The sequence below is a fragment of the Pristis pectinata genome, chromosome 23, assembly GCF_009764475.1.
Source record: "Pristis pectinata isolate sPriPec2 chromosome 23, sPriPec2.1.pri, whole genome shotgun sequence".
NCBI classification, from domain to species: Eukaryota; Metazoa; Chordata; class Chondrichthyes; order Rhinopristiformes; family Pristidae; genus Pristis; species Pristis pectinata.
Genome location: NC_067427.1, coordinates 31,121,930 through 31,146,518, shown reverse-complemented (window position 1 = coordinate 31,146,518; position 24,589 = coordinate 31,121,930). Strand labels below are relative to the sequence as shown.

The window sequence follows — 24,589 nt, the reverse complement described above, 5'->3', positions numbered from 1 at the left end:
ATGGGGGGGGGGTTTAGCGACTGAAGGCCCGGTTTACCGACGTGATTCCCGGGCCCGCCTGTCCCGGAGCGGCTGGGAAGCGGGGCCTGTCCTCACCGACGGCGGGAGGCTGCCTGAGCCTTTCCTCAGCCTGAATCCTCTCCGGCGAAAGAGGCGCCACCCACCCCACCCACCAGCGGCCGCGGCCACGGCCACGGCAAGGCCCGGGAGAGCGGCGCCAACGCGCGGTCCGCGCCCCCGCCTCCGCGCTCCCGCCAGGCGCTCGCGCCCACGGCCGTGCGGCCCGGCAACAGGCGGCGGGTGAGGGGAGCCCGAGGGCGGACGGTGCGCGGCGGGGGACTGGCGGCGACCGGGCGGCTACAACAGGCCTATCGTCCCGGAGCTGTGGAGGGCATCAGGAGTAAACCAGTGACGGGGCCGGGGGTGGGGAGAGTGACGGGACCCGGGAGAGAGGGGGGTGACGGGGCCCCGGCCCCGGGGGGGTTGACAGGGCCCCGGGGTAGGGAAGGTTGGGGGGGGGTTGACAGGGCCCCGGGGTAGGGGGAGGTTGGGGGGGGGTGACAGGGCCCCGGGGTAGGGGAGGTGGGGGGGGGGGGTGACAGGGCCCCGGGGTAGGGGAGGTTGGGGGGGGGTGACAGGGCCTCATCCCCGGGGTGGGGTGATAGGGCCCCGGCCCCGGGGTAGAGAGGTGATGGGGTGGGGTGACAGAGCCCCGGGCTAGGGGAGGTGGGGTGACAGGGCCCCGGCCCCGGGGTAGGGGAGGTGGGGGTGGTGACAGGGCCCCGGGGTAGGGGAGGTGTGGGGGGGGGGTGACGGGGCCCTGGGGTAGGGGAGGTTGAGGGGGGGGGGGGTGGTGACAGGGCCCCGGACCCCGGGGAGGGATTTCCCCGGGAGGAGAGGTGGGCGCTGGGGACCTGTTACTGCGAGGGGTTGGTGGTGGTGGTGACGGGTGAATAAGTGTGTGTGTTTCACTGCCAGTCGAAAGATGTGATGCTGCTTGCCTTGTTTTCAATCGAAATGTGTCTTGGGCTGGAACATGTTGGGTAATACTGTCCTAACTCGCAGCACACCCTCTAACCCTATAACTGCTTTGCTTACTGACTGGCAATTCTCCTAGTTAAGAAGTGTCTCCTTTTAGAAATTGTCACCCTTGTAATTCCTCCATGGACGCTCCTAATCTTAACTGAAATCTCTTGAAGTCCTTCATCTTTTCCATTTTTGGCTTCTTGATCATCCATGAATTTCACCCCAAAGCAAAATACTGCAGATACTGGAAATCTGAAATGAATTATCCTGATGCAAAGTCAGCAACCAGAAGTGTTAATTGTCTCTTTCTCCATGATTGTTCCCCAACTGCTGGTATTTAATGTTTTCTATTTTTAATCCTAAATTTAACCACTTTATTTATGGGTTAATGTGTCTTCAGCCATCAAAGGCCCTCAATTCTGGAATTCCTTCAAGGGAAATCTTGGCTGCCCTTTGCACTCTTTGACCAAGCATTTGATCATACTCCCTAATAACTCTTTAAGTAGCTGAGTGTCAAATTTTGTTTGACAAATGTTGCTGTAAAATGCCTTTGACTATTTTGCTACGTAAAAGGCACAAGGTAATACTTGTCATTGTTGTTCTGTACTGTTTGATGGTGTTGCTGGGTAGAAGGTGTGAAGATTTGGTGAGGTGACGATTGACGCTGTCTGTTGCAAAATAATTTAAAGCACTTTTTTCTTGCTCTGTACCTATGTGTACTCTTGTGAATTCCCCTCTTCCTCAGTTTTAACCACCACACAGGGCATTTCAGCACTCGGCAAAATTTGCGGTTTCTTTGTAGAGTTATTTTGTTAAACTTCTGTATTGTGCTTTTTGTGTATAGAAAGTAAAATATTAGCAATATTAACCAGGATCTGAAAATTGAAACTTTTCAGAGGAAGTCCTGGAGATGCTTTGTGTTTATCCTTCACTTGTTTGTAATCTCTGCCCACTGATGAGGCCATGCTGTTTTTTGTTGTTTTCAGTGCACATGAGCTCAGAATGATACGATGGAAAGCGGGGGCTTCCCCCAGTTGCCGGACACCATTCTCCTTGAAGTGTTCCAGAACCTGGAGCACCAGGATGTCCTTGCTGCCGGTGCCACTTGCAGGCAGTGGTACGGAGTGTCCCGTGACGATTTTCTGTGGAGGGATCTCTTTTATCGTTATTACAATGTGAATCGGTCAATCCCCCGACATCCAGGTTAGTCTCCAAATCCCTTTCTGGTTCTGATCAAGACTGACTGCATTCTGAAACATGTTATTATGTGTAAAGTGCTTTGGAACTGAATGAGATTATTAAGAGTCTCATAAATGCAACTCTTCTGAGTTTTTCATAGAGACTCATGGAGTTAAACAGGACAGAATCAGACCCTTCAGCCTAACCTATCCCTGTGGACCAAGATGCCTATCTACGCTAATCGCATTTGCCCATATCACTCTAAACCTTTCCTATCTGTGTACCTGTCCAAATGTCTTTTAAATATTGTAATTAATAGTCTACTTTTCCAATACTTTTAATTTACAATGTGACAAATTTTATTAGCCTCTTGAATTTTTTAATATGTATTTTTAGAAATTCTACGTAAGTACCTAATTCCCACATTTTTGCAAAGTAGGTCATCAGGAGCAGCTGTTGTCTCAGATGTGTGGGGCTCCTCAAGATCTCAGTGAGCTGAATTACAGACGGATGGAAGCAGTGCTTCAGTTGACCAGAGCCTTAGTCAGGCCCCTCCTTGTAACTGAATTAATATCAGGGCCTCGTGTCTCACTGAGGAACAGGAATGGATAGGAAAGGAGTAAAGGGATATGGGACTAATGCGGGCAAATGGGATTAGTGTAGATAGGCGTCATGGTCAGCATTGATGAGATGGGCTGAAGGGTCTTTTTCCATGGCCTGGTTTTGTGCTAGAAGAGTCTATCAGGAAAGGTAGGTCTCTGGGGAACTTGCACTGAAGAGAGGAAACCTGGGGTAGATCTGCCATAATCATATTAAATGGTGGGGGAAGCTTGAGGGGCCAAGTGGCCTTCTCCTGCTCCTATGTTCTTATGTTCACTGTGGATTTAAAGACTGGGGCTTGAGGTATCCGAGTTATTTGTTCATTGGCACAGACGATCTGATGAGCCCAACATTTAGGTTTCAGTAGTGATCTGTACACTTGATGCCAAGCATTGACACAATCATGTGATAGGGAGGAGGATGTATTGAGGTCAGTTTCACTGGAAGCTCAGAGCATTGGTGAAGGACCTCCTTCAGGTGAATCCAAATTGAACCTGTGTATGCTGCGTCCTTGGCAGCTTCATCTGCTGCAGAATTTCCTGCAGAATAGATATTTGTACCTTTTGGAAAGAACTTCAACTTTACTGAGATAAACTGGAGCAACCCTGTTTATCAGTTTCCTAAGAGGTGGCAAATAGGATGGTGTGCATGAGTAGTTTTCGGTCAGAATTGCACAGGCACTGATGGACCAAATATTAAATGCTTGGTTTTGCATTAACTCAGCAGCAGCAAAGAAGGTGGTCACCTCCACAAACAGCCGAGTGAAAGGTGTGATTGGACGAGATTGTTGCGGTAATATCACAGTGAACCACGTCAGTGGTTTCCTAACTTTGCCCATGGCCTTCAGCATGACCCCTTGGCCAGCACATAGCTGGCCCTCGGCACTACCCCACCTCAGCCTGTGCAGGACCAGCCCTTGGTACCACCCTGCCAGTCCTCTCCCTCGGCATGACCCCGCAGTATCTGAAGCCACTCTCAGTTACTGCGTTTAGGCTTTCTAGAATAACTGTTTATAGCTTGATGTATAAAGTGGACAAAAGAGGCAGCAAAATGTGTTATAACACACGCTAAAATCAAGAATCAATTGCAAAGTACTTTGTGCCTGTTTTGAAAATAGGAAGTGACATGGGAAGCGTTCCACCGGACTAGAAGTACTGTGTGAAAGTGAAGGTAGATGGAAATGAAGATTAAGCCACCATCGTTGGTAAAGAATATGCAAAGGAGGTGAATCCAGAGGCAGGGTGGAAAATCTAAGGGAAGAATAGACAGGAATTATCATTATACTCAGTCCCTATTGAATTGATCGTTCTGGACCATTAGATGGTGCTTTTGGTGTTATGTATTTGGTAGCACAGTTACAATCAGGTCAGTGGCAGGAAGGCAGTCAGGTTTTGTGGTGCCCCAACATTATTGCTCAGACCCACTTTCTGGGAATCACATGAGTTATTTGAGTGCTTTTCTTTTCCCTCGCCCACTGGACTGTTGCTGTCTCTGAGTGACTTACCCAGTTAATGCTGAATTAAAGTTGTAGTAAAGGTAAGAGTCAGGGAACCAAGTCATGATAAATGCTTAACTGAATGATTTCACAATGTCGCACCCAGGATAACAGGTTCATGCTGACATTTTGTCTCTTGCAGCTGCTACTTCGTGGCTGGGTGAGTTCCGAAGGCTGTATGATACAATACCCTGTGTACAGGTGGCAACTTTGAAGGAACATCGAGACCAAGTCTTGCATGTCAGTTTTTCTCATAATGGCTACTTATTTGGCTCCTGCTCCAAGGACTGTTTTGTCAAGGTAAGAGGTCTCTTCTACTGAAGGTCCCAGCTCTCCCTCTCTCTGAGGGTCCCCTTTCCCAAATTTCTCTTGCTTCTCCTACCCATCCCCTGTAACCAAGGGACCCAGTCTCTTGCATCCCCCACTAACCCCCCCCCCCCCATTTGTTGATCCCAAGAAAGATTCTCCCTGTAACACTATCCCATCTATTCATTCTTTAATTTCTGTCTATTACCAAGAAATTCCTTTGTATTTTAGTCTAGTAATAATTTGTGTGATATATCAATCCTTGTAAGTTGGCACCTGTGTTGGGGTGCTTTTATCAAGATGTACTTAGAAGCCTGTAAAGAACCAAGTTAACTGCTTTTTCCTCATTTATTTGTTCATTGGATGTGAGTGTCACGGGCTAGTGTCACGTTTATGGCCCTTCACTTATTGCTGCTGAATTGTTGAGCTATTTCAGGGAGTAGTTGAGAGTCAATAATGCTGCTGTGTGCCTCAGCCACATAGAGCTCATATATTGCCTTCCCTGAAGAACGTTAGTGAACCGGGTGGGTGTGTAAAATGTTATTCTTTCATGTTCCCTACTAATAGTACCAGCTGTTAGTTTATTACTTATTTGTATTTCCTAGCGGTCAATTAAGATTCAAACTCAGCATTAACTTAACCACTGTGCTGCCATACCCCGAAGCTGATAAAGTGGTTCATAATGCTGCAGGAATTCTTACTGTGATCGTGTGACTTCAAAGAAGTTTTCACTGTTGTTTCAGGTCTGGAACAATGATTTGGAGATATCAGTGTTACATAGCGCTAATATGCGCCCCTACAATTGGAGCTACACCCAGTTCTCCCAGTTCAATGCTGAAGACACCCTGCTCCTTGTCTCTGGCGTCTATATTGGGCCTCACAGTTCATCCTCTGGTGAAATCGCAGTCTTCAATCTAGGTATCTAATGTTTTGTTTGCTTCCAGTTGTACTGTGACATTAATTAGCAGTTTCTGAGACCAGAAATAAGTGGCCATTGGGAAATGTTGAGAGAAAATGAGCCCAAGTGAGAAGGCTTGGACAATATCAGAACATGTGGAGGCCATGAGAACTTGAATCACAAGTTTATGGACCAGGTGCTGGTAATTGAGATTGGTATAGAGGGGTATTTGATAGTCAGTATACACATGGTGGACTGAAGGGCCTGTTTCTGTGCAGCTCCTCGGGCATGTTATCTTGTTCACTGCAGATTCAGGCACTTCAGCTTCATTTACTCATCTCTATTCCATACCCCTAGACGTTCTGAACTAATAAAAACCTTCTATTCTCAGTCTTGAAAGCACCATTTGACTCACTGCATCCACAGCTTCTTGAAGACAGAGTTCCACTGTTCTGTGACCAGCTATGTGGGAAAGGTACTTGCAGATCTCACCCCTGAATAGCCAGGCTTAATTATTAAAATTTCTTTCCTCCTGTTCTGGATTCCACCACCAGAGGAAATGGTTCTTGCTTCACATATCCTATAAATTCAATGTTCATTTAAAAAAAAACCTTAATTAAATTACCCCTTTAAATCTCCTAAACTAAAATGAATGCAAGCCAAGTTTATGGCACCAGTTCTCATGCTGTAACTGTCTTAGATCTAACTTAGAATCAGAACTGGGGATAAAACCAATTGGGAGTGTGCATGAGAACAAGCAGAACTGGAACAGGTTTGAGAATGAGATACGAGGCTACCTGCTGGTTGGACAGGACTGTTACTGCATTACACAACTTGGGTACTTGTGGGTAGAAGTCTGTCGCTGTATGACACTGGTTTATACTACGGAGGGTGTGGGTATGTGACTGTATTATACTGGCTTACAATGCAGGACTCTCACATTTTTTTACATTTAGAAATGGGTGCATTGTTGATTTTAAAAACCAGTATTTATTGTCTGTTCCTAAATCCCTTGAGCAAGCAGCCTGAACTACTGCTGATCTTTTGGTGAGAGTACTCTCACAGCTCTGTACAATGGAGAGCCAGGATTTAAAGCCAGCAACAATGAAGGAGTGGGCGATATATTTCCAAGTCTGAGTGGTGTATGACTTGGAAGGAAACCTGCAGCTTTATGGTGTTCCCATGTGGCTTCTGCCCATATCCTTCTTTGTTGTGGAGGTCATGTGTTTGGGAGGTGCTGACAGAACTGCCTAGGTGCTGGAGTGGAGGGACTGACTGTTCAGAAAGCTGGATGAGGTGCCAATCAAACAGCTGCTTCGTACTGATGGTATCAAACTTCTTAAGTTGTTGGAGCTGCATTCATTCAGGTAAGTGGAAAGTATTCTACCACACTCCTGACTTGTGCCTTGTACATGGTGGAACGGCCTAGAGGTGTCAGGAAGTGAGTCACTTCTCTCAGGATACCCATGCAAACACAACATACCTTGGCAATTTTCCAGACTGTTAGATGCCAGTGTTATAAATATATGGGAATAGCTTATCGAGAGGTAGTTCTGGAGCACAGGTCTTCAGTACCATAGCTGGGATGTTTGCTGGTGTTATGGCCTTTGCTATATCCTGTGCTGTCAGCCATTTCCTGATCTCACACAGAATGAATTGTATTGGCTTAAGTCTAGTTTAATGATGGCAGGGTCCTCAGGAGGCCAAGACAGATCTCTCTCCTGACTGAACAAAGTTGCAAATGCTGTAGCCTTGGCCTTGGCACCCACATGCCAGACTTTGTCATCAATCATTGAGGGTGGATGTGTTCTTTGAGCCTCTTCAATTAGCTGTTTTATTTGCTGCCACTATTCATGACTAGAAGTGGCAGAAGTGCAGAGCTTTGGTCTGATCCATTGGTTATGGAATTGCTTATGTCTGTGTACTGTATGCAGTTTCTGTGCGTGCAGGCAGCTCTGTTGTACGTTCACTGGGCTGGCACATCTTTAGGTAAACTTGGTCCTGACATGCCCCCTTTCTCATTAAACCAGGGTTACTTCCCTGACTTGATAAGAGTGAGGGATATGCCAGGCCCTGGGGTTGAAGATTCTGTCCCTATTGTTCTACTGGGCCTCTGATATGTCCAATATATTCGTAGTTCTACCCAATATTATGGAGAGCTTTTTCAGTGTGAAGGCAGGACTTTGAGTCCACAAGGATTGGTTAACCCTGCCATTACTGTTGTGGATAGATGAAACTGCAGCAAGGTGGATTGATGAGGACAAGATTCACGTTGGTTCGTTTGTCTCTTGCAGATTTAATCTGTAAGAATCTTTCATCAGTCAGCCAACACAGTCAGTGGTGGTTCTACTGAACTATTCTTTTGAAGTTTGCCATCAGAATTTATGTTATGCCTTTGCTTCCCTCAGTGCTGCTTCCAAGTGCTGTTCAATGTGGAGGAGTACTAATTCATCAGCCAAGGGAAGACTACAGGTGTTTTCCTTGTCCTTGTTTGACCTGATACAACTTTGTGTTGAGGAGTTCCAGGTTCACTCCTTTCCAACTGTTTGCAAATGTGTCATCACCTCTGGTGATTCTGTCCTACCAGTAGGACAGTGCGCATCTAGGGTAATAGACAAGTCTGAGGTATTTACTGGAAACTATAATTGTGTGACAAATACCAGGTTAAGTTTTGCATGACTGGTCTGTGGGACAGCTCACCCATTTCAGGCATCGGTCCTCAGATTGTCTCAGGAAGGTCTTTACAAGGTTTACAGGGTTGGTAGTCACCCAGATCTGGTACCTGGTTCAATGCTGCATGAGCTATTCAGTGTTACGGTGCTAGAGGGTATTGGTCTGTCACTGTATGGTACTGGGATATACTTGCAAGTACAGGTTTGCCTGCATAACTTTGGTATAATTCTGGTCTCTGTATAATGGGATACAGTACAGGTCTGCTAGGTAATCCCTTGCCACAGAGTGTCTGCTTCGGGAGTTTGGTGTTGGGCATTGCAAGCAAAGTGGCTTGCCTGATACCAGGCTTAGAAAAGCTAGATTCTCAGTGCTGGGATGTTGGTCTGGAGAAAAAGCAAAAGTTGCTTCAATCTTTCTTTCAGTGAATTTGGAGGATTTTGTGGAGTCTGTGCATTTAGATGTGCAGGAGGAACTGATACTTGGGAATGTGGGCAGGATGTGTGGCCAGAATTAAGGACTGGGAACATAGGCAGATGCAAGGCTGGAGCACATTATCTGGTATGGTATTGGTGGCTGCCATACCACATAACAGCTACAGAAAATGCTGGCAATATTCAGTGGCCTGACCTGAATATTTCCAACACTTTGTTTTTACTTCAGATTTCCAGCATTTGCAGTATTTTGTTGATGGATGGAGTCTTCTACTGAGATATAGAACTAATTGGTATATGCCCTTCACTACAGAACAGTTGGGGCAGAGTACTGGGGAGTACAGATCAGTCCCTGTGTAAATGTAGTTTTGTACTGATGGGAACATATGCCACTGTATAGAACTGTGTAACAATATGGTTGGGGTTAGACAGTATTGAATTTGGTGCCATTTTGCTGCAGATACAATAAATTAGTTCACTGTTTTGTGCATAATGTAATTTGAGACCTTCAAAGATCTGATGGTACAGTTACAGAATGAGCACATTAACGAAAGAGGAAAGGAAGGGCATCTGATTCCAGTTTTCTCTGGATGATGAAACTCTGAGGTTAAATTGAAGTCGAGGAGGAGTTAGGAAACCAGTGGGACAGGAAAAGAAGATGAGGAATAATTAGTGGCCAACATAAAAGGAAGCTCTATAATCATACCAGTAGGGATTGAGTAGTCAGGAAGAGTGGAAGATCAGTCATCTTTTGTGGGTGGAGAACATGGCTGAGGTCTAAAATAAGGACTCTGCTTTCTTGGTGACAGATTAAAAGCATCAGAGTAACTAGAGGAGGTAGCAGAGAAATTGAATATGATAGAAGTATGAATATGAAGCAGCACTTGGACAGAATGAATCCTGGGCTGTTGCACCATATAAAGGTAGAGTTTATGGAGGCTTTGACCAGGAAGTGAACAGGAGAACCACTATTTGCATGTTTCTCTCCAAGTTGCACACTACCTTGCTTTGGAAAGATATCACACACTTTCTTCATTTTGCTGAGTCTGAATACTTAAACTTCCCACTCAAAAACAGTGTGGGAATATCTTCCCCACAAAGACTGCAGCTATTCAAAGTGGCTCAGTATGACCCTGTCAAGGGCAATTAAGGATGGACAATAAATGCTGACCTTGCCAGCAATGCACACAGCATGTGTTTAAAAAGATGTCTCCTAATATGCTGGTGGATCCAGAGGATTGGTGAATTGTCAATTTTACAACCATGTTCAAAAAAGGGGGAGAGATTGCTCATCACAGAAATAAAACTGTGATGATTAATCCAGTTTGAATAATGAACATCTTTAGGACTGACAAAACAAATTATTCTGTTGTCTGTATTATATAATCCTAATATCAATTGGAAATAAATTTGAAGGCAAAGTAAAATGACATTTAAAGAAATATGGGTGAACCAGTTCTTTGCAGAATGTTGTGGTTTGGATTGCACTGCATGAAAGGGTGATGGAAGCAGATTCAAAAGTAACATTCAAATAAGAATTGGATAAATGTTTAATAAAATACTGGGCTGAAGGGGAAAGAGCTGAGAGTGAAATTGGATAACTCTTTTTTGAATAGCTGCCTTTTGTGGTGTATAATTGTATCATTTAATGAGTGCTGAATTTTCCACACATTCTCATTATTTCCTCCGTTGTTCTTTACTTCCAGATGACTTCACGTTGCTGTCCCGAGTGAGGAATAAACCCTATGATGTCTTTGGTTGTTGGTTAAATGAAACGCATTTAATCTCTGGGAATCTGCACTGGATTGGGAACATGACATCTTGCTCGGTGCTCTGGTTAAACAAAGCCTATCAGGTGAAGACACAGTTGGTCATGCCCACCTTTAGCACCTGAAACCTATTTTTGAGCCAAAATGTGGATAAGTTGGGACGTGATATACTTTGTGTTTCTGATGCTGAACTTAGGAGTCTGTGGATGATGAGAGAGTGAGTGAGACATGAACTCATCATGAGTGCAAACCAAAGAGCCGTGATTCTAACCTAAGCTGTGCGACTCCCTTGGAGTTTGGGGTGGGAGATGCAGTATCAAAGATTATAGCAGCTCCATTAGGCATTTATGATACTAAGATAATTTAGTTTGAAAGTTCACAAATATTCTCATTCTAGTTTTCAAAATCCTTCATTGCTCTATCTGTGAATATCTCTGTAATCTTTCACAACCAAGTAAACCTTTGAGATCACTATAATTCTCTAGTTCTAGCCCCTTATTTATCCCAGGTTTTACCTTCTCCATTATTGGTGGCTGTGCCTTAAACAGTTTATGCTAAGGCCAAGCATTCCCTTCCTAAACCTCTTTAGCTCTGCTCCTTCAAGAAACTTCTTGAAGCTTACCTCTCTATTGTTGGTCATAGTCATACAGCACAGAAACCCCTTGCCCTGGTAGTGGAGGCGGCCAAGGATGGGTGGGAATGGGAGGGGGGTTCATCTCATTTCCTGGCCTGAATGTGTGTTGTTGATGTGCTGGATGTTTCCAGCATTTCACTTCAAATGTTCAGCTGTCACAGTGGTGTTCCACGGCTGGATGTGTATTTGTGTAACAGTGGTTGTGCTCATCATGTGTGAGCAGTTTGGTGCCTAATGATGCACTCTCCCTTTCCCACACACCAGGATATTGAATCAGAAAATATAAATGTGGTGAAGAGACTGTTCCAGCTGCAGAATCGGAATGCTAGCACCATTCGCACAGTGATGGTGGCAGACTGCAGCAGACACAACACTCCTGACCTTCTGCTGGGCCTTGAGGAGCAGGGGCTCCATTCACCCCCCCGGGTCTTTTACCTGGGCAGTGACAGCGAGGACGAATGTTACAACAAACCAAAGCACAGCAGCGAGAGTGTGAATGAGGCAATAGCTGGCGTTCAGGATGGTGCTGAGGTGGAGGCAAACATGCTCACCGAAGGGCTCCAGCCCCTGATGGATGAGAAGCATTTGGAGGCTCGAGTAGCAGAACTTTTTCTACAGGCCAAGACGAAGCCTGCAGACATTGACATCCTGTCAGAACATCAGGCAGCTCAGAACAAGAAGTACTTGATCTTCACCACAGGAAGCCTTACCTACACTCCCCATCAGATAGGTAGGTTCCAGATGCCACACCTGTACCAGGTCAAGGCCCGTCCTACCCAATGTGTTCAGCACTGGTGGTGTCAGTCTCAAGGGATCTTGGTAAACATTTACATCTGTTTAGCAGCTTTAAAGAAGTGGTATGTCCCTAGGCAACTGATGAGGTTTGGGGAGGGTTCACATGAAATAAAATGACAATAAGCTATGTGGGAGGTATTAAGGGTGAAAAGCAAAAGCTTGGGAAGAAGGAAGTTGTTAAGGAGTGCAATAAAGGAAGTTAGAGAGGCTGGGCCGGCAATTCCAGAGTTTAGTGCCATGGCAGCTGAAGGTACAGCTACTAATGGTGGAACGATTAAATTGGAGGGCGCACAAGAGGGCGGAAATGGATGAGGGTCCTGACAGTTTTCTTGTTAATCCCAGTTCTCTTTCTCTCCCGTATGATTCCTTGAAGTTACGTAACCCTAGGCTCTCCACCTACTTGCAATGAAAGTAATAATGCGATCATGGAGAAAATTCATCCTCCGAGAGCCTGGGTAAACTAAATCTGCACATTATTGAGGAAGACTTGTTCTTGGAATGCACTGAAGATAGTTTTCTAGATTAAATTTTGGAAGAACTGAGCAGGGACCCTGCATTTTTAGATCTAGTATTGTGCAAAGAGGCAGGGTGAATATGATAATCTGTAATGGAAAGTCAAGGAAGGACCCTTTGATGGAGTAATCATAAATGGAATTTGATAGTGAGTTTGAAAGTGATTTAGGCAAGTCCAAAGCTTGGTTCTTTTAATTTGAATAAAACAAACTTTATAGGTAAAAGGAGGATAGTTACTGAGGCAGGAAGGCAAAACTAGGTTAAAAGCTAGGTGGGCAGAAGGGCCTGTTTCTGTGGTGTATGGCTCTGACTCCGTGGCTCTATCAAGATAGATAAGGATCGGCAAACATTGAAAGAGAGAAACTGGATTTCACAAAGTAATGAAATCTTCAATGGGAAAAGTAGTCCAGCTGTAACTAACAAGAAAAGTTTAAAAACAATTTTATATTTGGGGAAGAGGCTTATAAATGTTATTGTCAAGAGCAGTGAGGCTGAGGATTGGGAGCACTTTAGAATTCAGTAAGAAATGAGAAGGTAATTGAGAGAAGGCAGAGTATGAAAGTAAACTTGAATGGACATAGAAACTGATGGTGAAAGTTTCCGTAGCAGTGGGAAAAATGTGAGGAGGCCAGTATCTAATGCCCATCCCTAATTACCTTTGATCTGAATGGCGTAATAAAGATAATTAAGAGTCACTCACATTGCTGAGGTCTTGAGTCACACAAAGGCCAGGTTGGTAAGTTTCCTTATTGATGCTTGCTTTCATCCATTGGTTACACAATTATTGATACTAGCTTTGGACAAATCTGTCAAGAGTTTTTCTGAGGTTGTACCTAACAGTAGATGAGGTGCAACTGGAAGGCACTGAGTGTATGCAGGATCCTGATGACCTAGGCTGCTGTACAGTGTGTTGTTTGCTCTCTATCCCCAGTGAAGGGTTCACAAGATTATTCCTCCATCCCAGGAATCAGTGAGATGAGACTGAGAGGATGAAGAATATGAAATAGAAAGAAAAGTAGTCCATGTATTCCCTCAAGCCTGATCTGCTGCTCAGCGAGATCATTGCTGCTCCCACATCTCGGGTCCATTTTCCTATCTGATCTCTGTTTCCTTCGTGTCCAAAAATTATCCTAAATGACAGCATCCACAGCCATTTGGAGCAGACATCTGTGTCCTTATGGTTGATCCTAATCCTGGAAGCATGGGGTTTAAATGAGTCATGGTCACACAACGCAGAAACGGGTCCTTTGGCTCCCCGCGTCCACATCAACCACTAAGCACCATCTATATCAATCCTTTTTATCGGCACCTGGTCCATAGCCTTCCGTGCCTTGATGACTTAAGCGCTCATTTAGATACTCCATAAATGGCAGTGTGTTCCAGATTCCAACCGCTCTTTGGATGAAAAAGCTCCTCTTCAGATGCCTTCTAAATCTCCTACCCTTTACATAACCTCTTCTCTCTAGATTTTCATACCTCTGCTATGGGGAAATGTTTCCTATTATCTACCCTATCCATGCCCCTCATAATCCTGTATACCTCTATCAGATCTTCCCTCAGCCTCCTCCACTCCAAGGAAACTAAACCCTGCTTAATCAGTCTCTCCTCATTACTGAAATGCTCCATCCCAGGCAACATCGTGATGAATCTTCTGCACCCTCTCCAGCACCATCACACCCTACTGCCTGCAGTTCTGGTTGACACACCAGAACTGCAAGCAGTACTCCAGCTGTGGCCTTTCAATGTTTTATGAAGTGTTACATAACCTTCCTGTTCTTGTACTTTGTGCCTTGGCTAATGAAGACAAGTATCCCGTATGCTGCCTTCACCATATTTATCTGTGCTACCACTTTCAGGGATCCTTGGTTTTGTACACCAAGGGTCCTCTGTTCCTCAATACTCCCTAGGGCTTTACCATTCATTGTGTATGCCCTACCCTTGTTAGACTTCCAAAAAGCACATCACCTCACACTTATCAGGACTAAATTCCATCTGTTATCGCTCTGTCCATTTTACCAGCTGATCAATATTATATGGCCTGAACCTATCTGATTTTTTTCTTGTTGTCTGCGAACTTACTCATCATATTTCCTACATTCATATCCAAATTGTCAATGTATACAACAAACAGTAAGGGTCCCAGCACTGATCCCTGTGACACACCACTGGTCACAGGCTTCCGATCACAATAACAGCCCTCCAGCATCACCCTCTGCCTCCTATTGGGAAATCAAATAGGGTTGGTCGTGTACAGTAAATGGTAGGTTGCTAAGGAATGATGAACAGAGGGAATTTGGGGCCCAAGTCCATAGTTCCCTGAAAGCAGCAACACTGGTAGATAGGATGGTGAAGAAGGCGTATGGCATGCTTGCCTTAAAAGGTCAGGGCACAGAATGTAAAAGTTGGGATATTATGTTGCAACTTTACCAAACACTGGTTAGACTACACTTGGGGTATTGTTCAGTTTTGGTCGCTACGCTATAGGAACTGATTGCACTGTGGAGAATGCAGAGTAGATTCCCCAGGATGATGCCTAGATTGAAGGATTTTAGTTATGGGGAGAGACTGCGTAGACTGGGCTGGTTTTCCCTGGAGTGAAAGAGGCTGAGAGGTGACCTGGTCAAGGTATATATAATTAAGAGACATTTAGACATGCACTTGAATAGGCAAGGCATAGAAGGATACAGACCCAACATGGGCAAATGGGATTAGTGTAGGTGGGCAACAAGGTCAGCATGGATGTGGTGAGCTGAAACTGTTTCTGTGCTGTGCAAGTCTGTGTTGCTATGATTTTATTGCTAAGCCAATTTTTGCTTTATTCATTCAAGGGACGTGGGCTTCGCAGGCTGAGCCAGCATTTAATTTCCCATCCCTAGTTGCTGTTGAGAAGATGGTGGTGAATATTGAGGAGCAGATAGGGAAGCAGATCCTAGAAAGGTGTGAGAATAACAGTTGTTGTGATGGGGGATTTTAATTTCCCAAACATCAATTGGCATCTCCAGACAGTGAGGGGTTTAGATGGGGAGGAGTTTGTGTGTTCGGGAAGGATTCTTGACACAATATGTTGATAGGCCTACAAGAGGAGAGGCTGTGCTTGATTTGGTATTGGGAAATGAACCTGGTCAGGTGTCAGATCTCTCAGTGGGTGAACATTTTTGTGATAGTGATCATAATTCTATCTCCTTTACGTTAGCACTGGAGAGAGATAGGAACAGACAGACTAGAAAGGCGTTTACTTGAAGTAAAGGGAATTATGAGGCTCTCGGGCATGAAACTGGAAGATTAAATTGGGAACAGATGTTCTCAGGGAAAAGTATGGAAGAAATGTGGCAAATATTCAGGGGATATTTGTGTGGAGCTCTACATAGGCATGTTCCAATGAGACAGGGAAGTCACGAGAGGATACAGGAACCGTGGTGTACAAAGGCTATAATAAATCTAGTCAAAAGGAAAAGAAAAGCTTACAAAAGGTACAGAGAGCTAGGTAATGTTAGCGATCTGGAAGAGTACAAGGCTAATAGGAAGGAGATTAGGAGAGCCAGAAGGGGGCATGAGAAGGCCTTGGCGGGCAGGATTAAGGAAAACCCCAAGGCATTCTACAAGTACGTGAAGAGTAAGAGGATGAGATGCGGAAGAATAGGGCCTATCAAGTGCAGCAGTGGGAAAGTGTGTATGGATCAGGAAGAAATAGCGGAGGTACTTCATGAATACTTTGTCAGTATTCACCACGGAAAAAGATCTGGGAGATTGTAGTGGGGACTTGCAGTGGGCTGAAAAGCTTGAGCATGTAGATATTAGGAAAGAGGAGGTGCTGAAACTTTTGAAAAGCACGTCGGATAAGTCGCCGGGACCGGATGAGATGTACCCCAGGCTGCTGTGGGACGTGAGGGAAGAGATTGCGGAGCCTCTGACGATGATCTTTGCATCATCAATGGAGACGGGAGAGGTTCTGGAAGATTGGAGGGTTGTGGATGTTGTTCCCTTATTCAAGAAAGGGAGTAGAGATAGCCCAGGGAATTATAGGCCAGTGAGTCTTACCTTAGTGGTTGGTAAGCTGATGGAGAAGATCCTGAGAGGTAGGATTTATGAACATTTGGAGAGGTATAATATGATTAGGAATAGTCAGGATGGCTTTGTCAAGGGCAGGTCCTGCCTTACGAGACTGATTGAATTTTTTAAGGATGTGACTAAACACATCAATGAAGGGAGAGCAGTAGATGTAGTTTATATGGATTTCAGCAAAGCGTTTGATAAGGTACCCCATGCAAGGCTTATTGAGAAAGTAAGGAGGCATAGGATCCAAGGGGACATTGCAGTGTGGATCCAGAACTGGCTGGCCCACAGAAGGCAAAGAGTGGTTGTTGAAGGGTCATATTCTGCGTGGAGGTCGGTGACCAGTGGTGTACCTCAGGGATCTGTACTGGGACCCTTGCTATTTGTGATTTTTATAAACAACCTGGATGAGGAAGTGGAGGGGTGGGTTAGTAAGTTGCGGATGACACGAAGGATGGGGGTGTTGTGGATAGTTTGGAGGGCTGTTAGAGGTTACAGAGGGACATAGATAGGATGCAAAGTTGGGCTGAGAAGTGGCAGATACAGTTCAACCCAGATAAGTGTGAAGTAGTTCACTTTGGTAGGTCAAATATGTTGGCGGAATATAGTATTAATGGTAGGACTCTTGGCAGTGTGGAGGATCAGAGGGATCTTGGGGTCCGAGTCCATAGGACGCTCAAAGCGGCTGTGCAGGTTGAATCTGTGGTTAAGAAGGCATATGGTGTATTGTCCTTCATCGATCGGGGAATTGAATTTAGGAGCTGAGAGGTATTGTTGCAGCGATATAGGTCCCTGGTCAGATCCCACTTGGAGTACTGTACTCAGTTCTGGTCACCTCACTACAGGAAGGATGTGGAAGCCATAGAAAGGGTGCAGAGGAGATTCACAAGGATGTTGCCTGGAATGTGGAGTATGCCTTATGAAAGCAGGTTGAGGGAATTCGGCCTTTTCTCCTTGGAGTGACAGAGGATGAGGGGGGACTTGATTGAGGTGTATAAGATGATGAGAGGTATTGATCAGGTAAATGGTCAGAGGCTTTTCCCCAGGGCTGAAATGGTGGCCACAAGAGGCCATAGGTTTAAGGTGCTGGGGAGCAGGTATAGAGGAGATGTCTGGGTAAGTTTTTTTTTACTCAGTGGTGAGTGTGTGGAATGGGCTGCCGGCAACGGTGGTGGAGGTGGATATGATAGGGTCTTTTAAGAGACTGTTGGATAGGTACATGGAGCTGAGGAAAATAGAGGGCTATGGGTAAGCCTAGTAATTTCTAGGGTAGGGACATGTTCGGCACAGCTTTGTGGGCTGAAGGGTCTGAATTGTGCTGTAGTTTTTCTATGTTCTAACTGCTGCAATTGTTGAAGTGTGGATATACCCTAGTTCTGTTAGTGAGGAGGTTCCAGGATATTGACCTAGCAACGGTGAAAGAATGGTGATATATTTCCAAGTCAGGATGGTGTGCAGCTTGGAGGGCAACTCCTGGGTGGTGGCGTTCCCGGGCTTTTGCTGCCCTTGTCTTTCTCTCTGTTAGAGGTGGTGGGTTTGGAAGGTGCTGTCTAAGGAGTCTTGGTGAGTTGCCACAGTGTTTTGTGCAGATGGTACAAACTGCTGCTACTGTGCATCAGTGGTGGGGTGAGTGGTTGTGCGTGGGTGTCTGTCAAGTGGGCTGCTATGTCTTTTATGGTGTCGAGCTCCTTGAATGTTGTTGAAGTGCCACATGTCTAGACAAGCAGAGAGTATTCCATCACAATCCTAATTTGAGCCTTGTAGATGGTGGACAGGCTGTGGGGAGTTGGAGGTAAGTTGCTTGCTGCAGGATTCCTTTCATCTGACCTACCCTTGTAGCCACATTGTGTAAATGGCTACTCCAGTTCAGTTTCTGGTCAGTGGTAACCTCTGAGATATTTTTAGTGGGGGATGGTAGTGCCATTGAATGTCAGGATTTGGATTCAATTTAACAACCAGCTCAGGATCCCATGGGTGCTAATGTTTTGGACCTGTGGAAATGTGTCAAAGGCCATACTGAAGTCCATACAGACTATACCGACTGCATTGCACTCATCAATACACTTTGAAACCTCTTGAAAAATTCAAACAAGTTGGTCAGTCAGGATCTCCTCCTTAACAAAAAAACTATGCTGACTGTCTTGATCCCTGCCCTTCCAAGTGAGTCAGTCAGTAATTTTTCCAGTAACTCCCTGCCACTGATGATGGACTCACTGGCCTATAATTACCTGGCTATCTCTGCTGCACTTCTTGACTAGAGGTACTGTAGTGAAGATTTTCAAATCTTTCTGGGTCCTAGCAATCTCCTCCCTTGCCTCCCGTAGCAGCCTGGAACACATCTCAGGCCCAGGGGATCTATCCAACTTTAAACCCACCAAGACATCTAATCCCTTTTTGGTAATTTTTTTTGTAGAATTTCACTATCCCCCTTCCCAAATTCTCCAATTACAATGTCCTCCTTGGAGAACATGGATGTGAAGTATTCATTAAGACCATACACATGTCCTCTGTCTCCACACACAGGTTGCTATTTTGGTCCTGAATGAGTCCTTCTCCTTCTCTGGTTACCCTCTTGCCTTTAATATAATTATAAAATGCTTTGGAACTTTACTTAATCTTGTCCACCAGTGATACTTTGTGCCCCATTTTTGCCATCCTAATTTCTTTTAATGTACCTCCCTTCACTTTATATGCTCCTGAAGGGCCTCCCTTGTTGTCAGATCTCTGTACCTGCCATATGCTTCTCTTTTTTGTTTATTCATCCTGTGATATCCCTTGATATCTGGGTTCCTTGGCCTTGCCTTTCAACCTTAAGGGAACACATTGGCCCTGAACTCTCATTATTTCACCTTGGACTCCCAGTTGTTGGCTGTAAGTAGCTGCTCCTAGTCTGTTTACCAGGTCCTGTCATATGATATTGCAATTGGTCTTCCCTTAGGACCTTGATATCTGGACCATCCATTTCCCTTCCCTTGAAACTGAGTTATGGTCACTATCTCCAAAATGCTCTCCCACTGACATTTCAAGCACTTGCCTGGCTATATTCCCTTAGATTAGGTGCAGTACAGCCTCTTCTCTAGTAAGACTATCTAAGTACTAGCCCAAACTGCAGTGCTACTCTGTTGGGCTTTTCCTATACCCCTGTGTCAACCCCACGACCTGCCCTCTCCCCAGCGTCCTGTATGAATCCTAATCTCTGCCCTGCTCTCAGACGTGATTTAAAAGAACTTGCCATCCTCACTGATCACGACCAAATGGAATAGTCTATCCTACTCACTTTTTTTCATGATCCTTAGTTCCTTAATTTTCACTAGTGCACTGAAAGTAAACCCATCACGTCAAGGATCTCCTCGTAACCATTCACGTATCCTCTTCCTGCTTTACCCCACTTCAATATTACTTCCTGGTGCCCTGTGGTAAACTAGTACAGGCAGTCCCTAGGTTAAGTTAGGGTTCTGTTCCTGAGAACACTCTGTATACCAGTTGTTTCCCTGTAAATCCAGAAACACATAATTTCAGCGAGGATTTACTATCTTCCCCTTCGTAGTTGCAATGGTACAGAGTCAGACTTGTTCCACATCCTATGGCAAGTTTTGATGGCCTTCAAGTATCAATGGATGTTACATTGTTTGATAAAGTGTCTTACAAGTGTCAATAGAGGAAATTGCCTTGTCAATTTCCAAAGTAAATCTCTTGAGTGGCCTCGTGCTGTGAACCGGCTGCTGCATTCTTAAAGATGACAGTGTCATTTGATTACTGCAGGGACAGTTTTTAAACAGTTTCTTTTTTTTTGAAGACTAGTTGACTTTTGAATTAACTAGTGACCCTATTCCATAACTTCTGAAGATGTTTGCATTTCCTGTAACTAATTTTCCTATCTTGAAAAATCCTTTATGCAAATTCTTCCATAACTTCTTAAAGTAAGATTTCTGTAAGTCAGGTCTTCCATAAACTGGGGAGCCCCTGCAATGATTAATTTTTGATTTGAATTAAGATCGGTGTTTGTGGATGAGATGAAACATGCAATTGGAAATGCAGTGTGAAAGGGAAACTCCACGAGTGGACTTGCCTGAAATATGACAAACACAAACAGATCTGGTGTGTTCTCATATCATGTTTTGATTCATAAGTACAGCTTCAACAATATTTCCTTCATTAAAAATAATTGGAAGTTTTTGTTTCTCCTTGTTGAAAGTTTTTGTGCTGTTTCAATGTTCAGGAAAGTACGTACGTTTATCCCTCCCACAGTCAAATATGTGAAGAGAAGCCCTTGGCCACATATCTACAGATCCTGCATCATAGTAGAGGGAAGGGAGGAATAAGGTTGGAGAACGGAATATCTGGAAAGGCTAGACATTGGCAGCCACTTTAAGGAGATGGAGCCTTCCGGAGACATACACGAAAGATGAGCTTTTTATTTCTTGACACTTGTGAACCTCTGTATAATTGCAGGTATTAAGCAAATATTGCCTCATCACATGACAACAACAGGACCAGTACTGGGGGAAGAACGGAGTTCCAGTGAGTTTTTCGATCCTTTGGACCACACGATTGATGTCCATGGTCACATCATTGGGATGGGTCTGTCTCCAGACCACAGGTCAGTTCCTCTGCCAGTCTCCAAACCACAGTCCAGTCCTGTTTTACCACATCAGGAGTCAGCCCCTCAGACACTGAGCACAGGTGTCCCACTGTCCATTGACTCTGGCGAGGATTTGCCCACATGCAATGTACAAGCCTTTGTTAGCATTTGTAAATACTTGAAACAGATATTTGATGGCCTGGTTGAAAAGGCCATCTTAAAGACACAGATTTTGTGTAGTGGGTTGGCTGTTCAAGACAAACGGGAGGAAGAATTTTTTAAAATTAGTTTTTATTCTTTGAAATTCCTGATGTCAAGAACATTGTTTTAGCAGTCAATTGGGAATGTGGCATTGAGGTGTGAGGACAGCTTATTCCTCCTCCACTTGTGCTGTTTCCACACCAAGCAGAGTCGTGGCTGGGTGTGTGTCCAGGTTCTTGGTCTCAGTGAATCCGTCCCAGATCTGATACTGCACTGTGCTGCTTTCAGGTATTTATATGTGAACAGTCGTGCCTGGCCCAAGGGCTGTGTCATTAGTGACCCCATGAACCCTCCACCCATCGCTGAGGAGATTGATATCCACGTATTTGACTTGAAGACGATGCAGGAAGTAACGCAGACTCTGCGGGCACACACAGCTTACACTCCCAATGATGAGTGCTTCTTCATCTTCTTGGATGTCAGCAGGGATTATGTTGCCAGGTAAACTTCTTGGTTCCTTTCAATCCACATCATCTGAGGGTTCCACAGTTCCTACCTGTACTCCCATCCCTTGTCAGAATCATGACTTGCCTTGAAAGTATATTCCTGACAACTCAGCTCAGTCACTGGCCACTGTCTCTGGACCATGACCGTGTAGTCAGATATGATAAGCCCTTCAGGGTTAGTCATTGCCAGGGCGGAGCAATTGAGAGTCAACTTGTATCTAAAAAGGAACTGTTAGTATGCTTACAGGGGGACTTGGAGATCGATAATGCTTCAAGGAGATGTGTTAAACAAAGTTAAAGTGCCTTAAAGGAGTAGTGTCAGCATTTTTCTAAGTGTGCAGTTCACAGTAAATTGGACTTGGATAGAAGTCACCCATGTGGGGAAGGCAGTTCACACAAGATTACACTTTGTTAGGACAAAGTCCCTGATGCATGGGGACATGCATGGACTCCAAATGATTATGATCCACAATAGCTTTGCCCAGTATTGGGCTTAGCCTTTGCAATCTATCTCCTAACACAGAGGCCAATCTAGCAGTGTCTGTGGAGGAGGATGTGCAATAGGCTAGTGCTGTGTATTGGTTGAGGCCCTGTTAGATTGGACTCAGAATTAGGCAGGTGATGAGGGGAAGGAGAGCCATCCATGACTGACTGACTGAAATCTGTATTGGTGAAGGTTTTGTACTAGTTTACAATCAGCACTTTAAGTTCTCTCTTGTGGGATGTGGCTGTCTGCAGCAGATCTTTAATGGCAATTAAGGTCAATGTTGAGAACTCCCAAGGCCGCACCCTCTTGACTTCTCTACACTGACACCTCTGGTGGGTCTGTGCTCATGTAAAAGGGTGAGCTGTTGGACCATGGTAGAGAAGTCTGAAGCATGAGTTGAAAAATTTAATTCTGCAAGTACAACTGTATTAGACTTTTGCTTGACAAGTCTGTGAAACAGCTTTTCCAATCTAGGTACTAGCCCCAGATGCTGATGATGAATTGAGTCTACTTTGTGAAAACAGTCTCTGCGTTGCAGATCGGAGAATTTCCATACCATAATAGTCTGTTTGACTGAGGTCCATCAGAACTTGGTCTTGGGATGTGGATGGGAATGGGTTGTAATATTGGACTCTGGGGTTGGTCTGTCAGAGATTGGACTTTGTGTGAATGGAAATACCCATAATTGTGGCAGATCACAGCCAGTGATGGTACAATCATGGCAGATGGAGTTCAAAGGGATGTACTTTGGGAGGATGAATGTGGAAAGATAGAAAGCCAGAAATGTCACTACTTTTCAAAATCATACTCTTGGTATCCATGTGCACAGATCCTTGTGGTTTAACTATTTAAGCTGGTTAAAAAAGACACTGGTTACCTGATTTATAAACAGAGGAACAGGCTCTGCAGATTCACCATGCCAGGGTTATAAATTATTACATTTTTCCTGATGTGTGGTGCCCAGATTTCTGCATAACTAATAAGTAATGAAGGTGATTTACCACAACATTAGTTGTAGGTAATGGCTCTGGCCATTACCACTTTGTCCAGGGAGAAGATTTAGAAATAGCCAACTAAAGATTTTCACTGTAGTCAGAGCTCTTGCTATTGTAGAGATAAACCATTCCCTCTTGGTGGTGGGTTAGCAACTAGAGGGCATGGATTCAAAATCATTGGCTAATGTTAGAGGAGGCAGGTTTCCAGTCACAGACAGACCAACCTTTTCTGTGACACAGAGACACAGCATGGAGACAGGCTCTTTGGCCCACTGAGTCCGGGCTGACCATCAGGACCATTTTAAACTAATGCTATATTAATTCCATTTTTTAAAATCTCCCCACATTCCCTTCTGCTCCCCCAAGATCTCCCACCCATCTACACTAGGGGTAATTTACAACAGCCAATTCACCTACCAACTTGCATGTTTTTGGGAGGTCGCCGGGGAAAACCCATGTGGTTATGGGGAGAATGCAAACTCCACACAGACAGCATGTCAGGTCAGGATTAAACCCAGGTCTCTGGAGCTGAATTAGAAATTTGTTAGCTGAAATGTGGTAGCTGATTATAGTCTCCACACATCTCTTTCTTAGTGGTGCTGAGGACCGGCATGGCTACATCTGGGATAGGCACTACAACATCTGCCTGGCAAAGCTACAGCACGAGGATGTGGTGAATTCTGTGGCCTTCAGCCCTGTGGACCAGGAGATGTTGATCACAGCCAGTGATGACTGCACGTTGAAAGTCTGGCGCTCACCACGCATCATGCGTATCATCAGCACCAAGCCCAACCGCAAGAAATTCTCCTTCTTCTGGCTCAATAAAAAGTGAATGAGTCAATGGGCAGGAAAACAGGGGTTGTGAGGATGGTGGGTAGAGGAGGGAGGAGAGGTTCCTCTAGGTACCTGAAACCTGATTCAGTTTAATATCTGCTGCACCCATCCAGCTGACCACAAACCTTCAGGAAAGTGGACACAGAGGGGAGAAGATCAAAATTCATTAGAGTTTTCTATATTATGCTCCTCAGACACATTGTGTTACCAGTCAGTCTGTGTTGAATGAATCTGAAGACAAGTGCTTCTAACCAACTACAGCTGGACATTGACTTAATTTGCATGTCATCACAAATCAGCAAGTAGTGCTTGCCAGCTGTTCTTCCTGAACCAGTGCTGTGTGGCTCAACAGTTCAGTTCAACTGGGGTTCCTACTCCCACAACAGCCTTACAAGTGGAGCCTATGGCCAAGTTAACTTGGTACAGTTTAAAGAATAACTGAACAAACCTGACTGTCCAGGGCTGAAACTCTGCATTTAAAACTGGGCTTGCTTTCTGGATGTTGTAATCCTAACCTAAAATGTACAGCAGTTTGTTCATTCTAATTGCAGAATGTTCTCTAGCTAATAAACAGATTCATGAAGTGTCACTGTTCAATGAAATAGTTCACAG

The 24,589-nt window shown here is 44.8% G+C and overlaps 2 protein-coding genes across 5 annotated transcripts in view; one reads left to right on the top strand and one right to left on the bottom strand.

Annotated features, from left to right (window-relative positions):
* LOC127582311 (complement component C8 gamma chain-like) overlaps positions 1-1,991 on the bottom strand; it is a 28,766-nt gene extending 26,775 nt beyond the window's left edge. The window contains exons 1-2 of the mRNA XM_052037489.1: positions 1,959-1,991; positions 42-357 (exon numbers count right to left, since the gene is read on the bottom strand). Of these exons, the coding sequence (XP_051893449.1) occupies positions 42-357; positions 1,959-1,991 (349 nt within the window). The remainder of the gene's footprint in view (positions 1-41; positions 358-1,958) is intronic.
* Positions 161-24,566, top strand: fbxw5 (F-box and WD repeat domain containing 5). Of its 4 annotated transcripts, none has more exons than XM_052037454.1 (9): positions 161-300; positions 2,013-2,229; positions 4,443-4,600; positions 5,350-5,524; positions 10,315-10,463; positions 11,276-11,741; positions 20,825-20,972; positions 21,444-21,656; positions 23,738-24,566. In XM_052037454.1, the coding sequence occupies exons 2-9, from the start codon at positions 2,037-2,039 to the stop codon at positions 23,973-23,975; spliced, it is 1,740 nt and encodes a 579-aa protein (XP_051893414.1). In that variant the 5' UTR covers positions 161-300; positions 2,013-2,036; the 3' UTR covers positions 23,976-24,566. The 4 variants fall into 4 exon arrangements, with proteins under 4 accessions (XP_051893414.1, XP_051893416.1, XP_051893415.1 ...); XM_052037456.1 differs by having other exon boundaries at positions 274-400; XM_052037455.1 differs by lacking the exon at positions 161-300 and adding an exon at positions 872-1,043.
* Positions 24,567-24,589: the final 23 nt, after the last annotated feature.